This window comes from Ipomoea nil, unplaced genomic scaffold, assembly GCF_001879475.1.
Source record: "Ipomoea nil cultivar Tokyo-kokei standard unplaced genomic scaffold, Asagao_1.1 scaffold2704, whole genome shotgun sequence".
Taxonomy (NCBI): domain Eukaryota; kingdom Viridiplantae; phylum Streptophyta; class Magnoliopsida; order Solanales; family Convolvulaceae; genus Ipomoea; species Ipomoea nil.
Genome location: NW_017619132.1, coordinates 3,476,011 through 3,482,169, shown reverse-complemented (window position 1 = coordinate 3,482,169; position 6,159 = coordinate 3,476,011). Strand labels below are relative to the sequence as shown.

The following is a 6,159-nucleotide window of genomic DNA, read 5'->3' as shown; positions in this document are numbered from 1 at the left end:
AATAATTGGTGTAGGGTCTTAGCCTGATATAATAAGTTCATCCTTAGTCATATTCATGATATCTTTTGTAATTTCATTTAATTCGATTTGTCCCGAATCAACAAAGTTTTAAAATATTAACATTATAAGAAAATAACTAATAATGAAATAAAGAAAAATAAAACAATGATTCTATTTATAAATTGACATTACCTAAATAACAATGCCACAATAGTTCTTGATCGTTTATAATTAGGTTTGTGTAAATGGATTAACACGATAATATTAACAGGTTACGGAGTTGACATGTCAGGACACGAAACATAATATATGTTCTTAATGGGCCAATCCGTTAACACCCGCGGCCACATTAAAACTAAACACTAACTCGTTATCTCCGTAGCCAGTTTCGTATCGTAACAGGTTGTATCAATAATTGTTAGGTCTAAAATTTCTTAACACTTTTAAATTTGCTGTAAGCACTGACTGCATTGATCGACGAACCTGTCAATATGCAAGCAGAGTAGCACAATATCAAATGACTAATATTATTCCACGTGGTGACGACGGGACATCCCATTGATGCGTCATGAATTATTAGGCTAACCTTATCCCTGCAAGTCCGTCCCACTTTCTAAAATGAGTCTCACTTTCACATCACACAATTTACAAATCATTTACTATTCACACTACATCCCTATAATATTCTCCCACTTTCTAAAGTTGTTACACTTTTATATTATATTATTATATTATAAATGTAATAATAAAATAATATAATAAATAACTAATAAATTAAAACAATTTTTTTTAAAGGTACACATCAGTATTAGAAAGCTTGTTGCAGTTGCAAGCTTTCTATCCAACATGGCGAAAAAAATTAAAACAAAATAACTTTTAAAAGCCCACGTCATCTATAAAGGTGAGAATTGCTAGGATGGAGTTAGTTTTAGTTTTTTATTTTTTCTTTAAAAAAAATGAAATAAAGGTCAGGCCATCAAACCATACACCAGACTATAATTAGGTCACTAACCTCGAAAAAATTACAGTTAATTCCTTGAACAATGTAACATTATGTAATTTAACCTAAAATGACTTGTTTACCTATTAATGCGCTAAATGCCGGTTCCTTTAATTAAAAAAATTATTAAAATTTTAGTTTAATAAAAGAACACTCCCTGACTGGCCAGAGACGAAGGGTCTCAGGCTTGTCGGAGACGAAGGGGTCCCTTCGTCTCCGACAAGCCATGGAGCTTTTATTATTATTATTATTATTATTATTTAAAATGATTATTTTATTTAAAATTATTTAAATAAAATTTTAAAAATTATTTTTAAATAAAGAAATCGACACGTCAGCACATTAACAGGTAAACAAGTTAGTTTAGGTTAAATTATATGAATTTATATTGTTCAGAGACTTAATTGTAATTTTTTGAGTTCAATGACATAATTACAATTTGTGCATAGTTTGATGGCCTATTTGACTATTATTCCAAAAAATTTCATATTAATATAACACACTTTAATTATTCAATTTCTAAAAATTTAAAAATACAAGATCATGACACGTGTACAACACTCAATGCTCAGTCATCAGGAGAATGGGCAGACACTTTCCGCCGACGTGTAAAATTCTCATTGGTGGATCCACGTAATACCGGCCTCTCCATAGACCGGTTTTTTTCCCTTCTCTGCGAGCAAGGCGTTTCTATATTCTCAGTCATCGATTACTCACTGTCCTCAGTTCGGCGAACGGAGAAATGGATCAAAGTGCACTGCCGGCGTTTCTTCCACGGCCAACACTATTACTGCTTCTCACGATTCTTTCTGCAACAACTGTTACTGCTTTTTACGGTCCATCCTCTCCCGTCCTTCAGCTAAATCCTTCCAACTTCAAGTCTAAGGTGCGTATTCGTATCCGTGTATTCTTAATTGAATTTGCGTCCGACTGAGTAGTGCGTGTGTTGTAATGTTGTGAGTTGATTTTGTAGATCAATTCAATTTTTCAGCTCATTCGTTGTAATGCAATTTGATTGTAATTTTCTGGTAATATGAGGTTTTGCTTTGAATTCAATGACTACTCGCAGGTCCTTGATTCTAAAGGCATTGTTTTAGTGGAGTTCTTTGCCCCGTGGTGTGGTCATTGTCAAGCATTGACTCCCATTTATGAGAAGGTGGCTTCCGTTTTGAAAGGCGTTGCCACTGTTGCTGCTCTTGATGCAGATGCCCACAAATCTTTTGCGCAGGTCAGATTTACCTTTATCCTTTAAAATTACAATCAAATTGTGTGTTGTGTGTGTGTGTGTGTGTGTGTGTGTTTATTGTACCGGAATCACTTGAAGAAACTAATTCCAGTAACAAGTTGGAGTAAAATCAATGAACTTCCCGAGGATATTGGTCATTTAAATGTTACATGTATCCCTTTTAAACAATAACTTACAAGTAAGAGTAGAGATATCCTCAACTAGGATGTTGCTAGGCTCACTTTAGTTTAGAGTGAAGCTTTCCATTTTGTGCATTAGTATCCTTTGTAAAAATGAAATGCTAGTATAAGATGTTGAAAAATCATATGTAAATATGTTGGAGTAATCCACACAAGATAATGTTGGATAAACCTAATTAAGGTCCCTTCTTTAGAGTGAGGGATATGCATATATTTGAGGTCAGGAAGTCATCAGAAAGGAATAAGAAGTATATGATGTGGCATGCAGGCAACCATTTGAAATGAAGGTCTTAGGATTAGAGAATTAATACAAAAATTATGATACTGCTATACTGTATAAGTTAGCAAATAGCAATGATATTTTATGTATGAGGGGTACTTTCTAACAATGAGTTAATCTGTTAAAGTTCTACAATTAAATGTTAAATGATGAACTATGATTCGGTGAAAGAGATATAGAAGATCGATATGCATGTGTGTATGCTTAATGCTAATATGACATTCTCATCTTTAGGAATATGGCATTAGAGGTTTTCCTACTATAAAGGTGTTTGCGCCTGGAAAGCCACCTATCGATTATCAAGGACCAAGGGAGGCAAGACCAATTTCTGATTTTGCATATAAACAGGTGATTGTTGTTATCTGTAATTTATTTTAGAAATTAGTTCACAATACAGTCTTTCTGTCTTTGTTCCCTCTTTGCTACAATGTGGCAAGGCACATTCACTTGCAGTACTATTAATGCAACCAAAGTAAAGAGATTAGGATACATGTGAGTTGTGTGAATTGTGATGAACATTGTAATTAATCAGGTTAGAATTAAAATGCGGTTGCTGACAAAGATTTCTTGTTTGTAAAGTACACATTCTTTTGTAGGTTCATGCAATAGATTAAATATCTTACTTTTGTTTTTCTTTGAAATTAAAGCAAAATCTCCCCCAATTTTCTTAACCATTTAACATTTTTTTTGTCTAATTCTCTGAACACAGACCACTGACCACCCTTCCTCTCTTATTTCTTACAAGTACCATGTAATCACTCTATGTGATCAATGTAGCCAAAGGTCAGCCTTAAACTTGTTAAAATAATCTTAATCGACTAGGTTTCAATATCTTCTGTACAGGCGCTACTTTTGTGTTGCGTCAAATGAGATGATTTCCACTATTTTGGCAACTTCTTGGATTGTGACATTTTCTTATGAGTTATAGTCGTCTTATGGATATTAGGATATCTTGCCTCCACTTCATCAATTCCATATTTGCTCTATATTGCCATTATCATCCAAACTTGTCTTTCATTTGAAAATAGAATAAAGGTATTGGAAGTGTGTAGACTTGACCACATCAATTTCACCGTATTTCAAGTTGCCCTTTTTATCTAGTTTTAGTGGTGTTGGAGACTTGGAGTGCAAGGTATGTACCGGGTTTAGTTCTACTCAGTTTGAACCTCAATCCTCCAGAGTAGCTCTACATGATTCCTAGTTTTGACTTAACCCATTTCTAGTACCATTATTGAGGATGGAACAGAAATAGACACTGTGGAGCATCATTTGAATTTTCTAGATGATCTACTGCAAGCCAGAACTTAATTAGATCAATTTGCTTTATACAGATTAAGGCACTGCTCAAGGATCGGCTAGACGGAAAAACAGGAGGATCTTCTCAAAAGTCTGAACCTAGTGCATCAATTGAATTGAACTCAAAAAATTTTGATGAGTTGGTTCTTAAAAGCAAAGAACTGTGGATTGTGGAGTTCTTTGCACCCTGGTAAGCTGCCAATTTTAATAATTTTGGCCCTTGTAACATTTAACCTGATAGCATGTCATCCTGTACAAACCTTTATCACTGTGATCTTTGCTTATTTGGTCAATTGTGGAATGAGAAAGGTCTGGGTTCAAAAGGTCATGTTTTTTGGTAAAATTCTTTGCAAATAATGTTGATGATGCGTATAATTGTTTTGCTTGATGGATCCTTCATTGTGTTTGTATGGTTTTTCTTTCTTATTGTTTGATCTATGTGTTGCTCTGCCAAGGTGTGGACACTGCAAGAAGCTTGCTCCGGAGTGGAAAAAAGCTGCGAATAAGCTCAAAGGAAAGGTGAAGTTGGGTCATGTAGACTGTGATGCAGAGCAGGTAAGCTTAATAGTGCATGTCCTCTAGTCTCAAGCTTTCAAAATACTCCCATGATTACACGCATATTGTAGTGATAGCAGAAATTTGGCATTTCTATGAACTTATGTTCCCATGTTAAACCTAAAATTTCTAGTGAAGATCATTTAACTAGACCCTGTTTCTGCTAATGGTGCCTTAGAACTGATAGCTTTAGTTTCCAGTCTCTGATGAGCAGGTTCAATGTTCAAGGATTTCCTACAATTTTGGTATTTGGGGCTGACAAGGACAAGCCTTCCTCTTATGATGGTGCAAGGACTGCCTCAGCAATTGAATCATTTGCTCTAGATCAGCTGGAAACTAATGTTTCTCCACCTGAAGTGACAGAATTGACTGGACCAGTATGCCTACTTTTTGTTTTTTCTTCCAAAAAAAATTATGTTCTTTATTGTACTCTTGACCCAAAATATTTCTTAATATCAGGAAATCATGGAAGAAAAGTGTGGTTCCGCTGCCCTTTGTTTCGTGGCATTCCTCCCTGACATTTTGGATTCCAAGGCCGAGGGAAGGAACAAGTACCTTGAGCTGTTGTTGTCTGTTGCAGAGAAGTTCAAAGGGAAACCATACAGGCAAGTTCAAGAATGTCATCCTATTTATTTGTCAGAAGGCAAATCTGATTAAACAATGACAATATCGGCTTCCTGATCTAAAAACCATGATTTACGAATGCTACAGCTTTGTTTGGGCTGCTGCTGGTAAGCAACCAGATCTCGAGAAGCATGTTGGTGTTGGCGGGTATGGATATCCCGCATTGGTGGCCTTGAGCCGCAAAGCTTATGCACCTCTTAAGAGCGCATTTCAGCATGATCAGATCAAGTAAGTGTTTATCTAGACTCCAGAGTCCAAACTTTTTCTTTACCACACGATTGAAATACGGTTCATAATTGCTTGTATGAATGCAGAGAATTCGTGCGTGAAGCTAGTATAGGAGGTAAGGGAAGTCTGGCTTTAGCAGGCACCCCCAACATTGTAAAGACAGAACCTTGGGATGGTAGCGATGGGGAAATCATCGAAGAGGATGAATTCTCCCTTGAAGAACTTATGGCAGATGACTCACCAGCCAAGGATGAATTGTAATTCTCCCTCTCTCCAGTCTCCACACTAATTAAACCAAAAAAAAAAAAAAAAAAAAAAAAAAAAGATTTAGCAGGCTATGCAGTGTGTTATATCTGGTAGAGATCATCATTTAGACATGCCTTCACTAAGATCCTTGTGGTCAAGGTTTTTCTGATCTGGGAAAAATGTGGTCAATGAGGTAAAAAGTGGACATTGTTATTAATTGCTTTTCATTCAAACATAGTTTGAACAATTTTGATACACCGTGCTTTTACTCTCTTTATATTTAGTAATTATTATTAGGTTTTAACTCCTGTGAAATTGAACTATTAGGCTATTCTTATTCCTGCAAATCTCTCTCACTTTTTAAAATGGGTCCCACTTTTACATCATTAAATTTGTAATTTCTTCACTATTTCTCTGCGTTCTTACAGATCTCTCTCACTTTAAAAAATAGTCTCACTTTCATATTACTCCCTCTGTCCCATTTTGCCTGTCATGTTTACTATTC

General features: G+C 35.4%; 1 protein-coding gene across 1 annotated transcript; it reads left to right on the top strand.

The window, feature by feature from the left end:
* Positions 1-1,681: 1,681 nt before the first annotated feature.
* Positions 1,682-5,958, top strand: LOC109155552 (protein disulfide isomerase-like 2-3). The gene is made up of 10 exons (XM_019303143.1): positions 1,682-1,886; positions 2,070-2,228; positions 2,940-3,053; positions 4,037-4,191; positions 4,457-4,556; positions 4,757-4,933; positions 5,016-5,161; positions 5,268-5,408; positions 5,495-5,715; positions 5,754-5,958. The coding sequence occupies exons 1-9, from the start codon at positions 1,743-1,745 to the stop codon at positions 5,667-5,669; spliced, it is 1,311 nt and encodes a 436-aa protein (XP_019158688.1). The 5' UTR covers positions 1,682-1,742; the 3' UTR covers positions 5,670-5,715; positions 5,754-5,958.
* Positions 5,959-6,159: the final 201 nt, after the last annotated feature.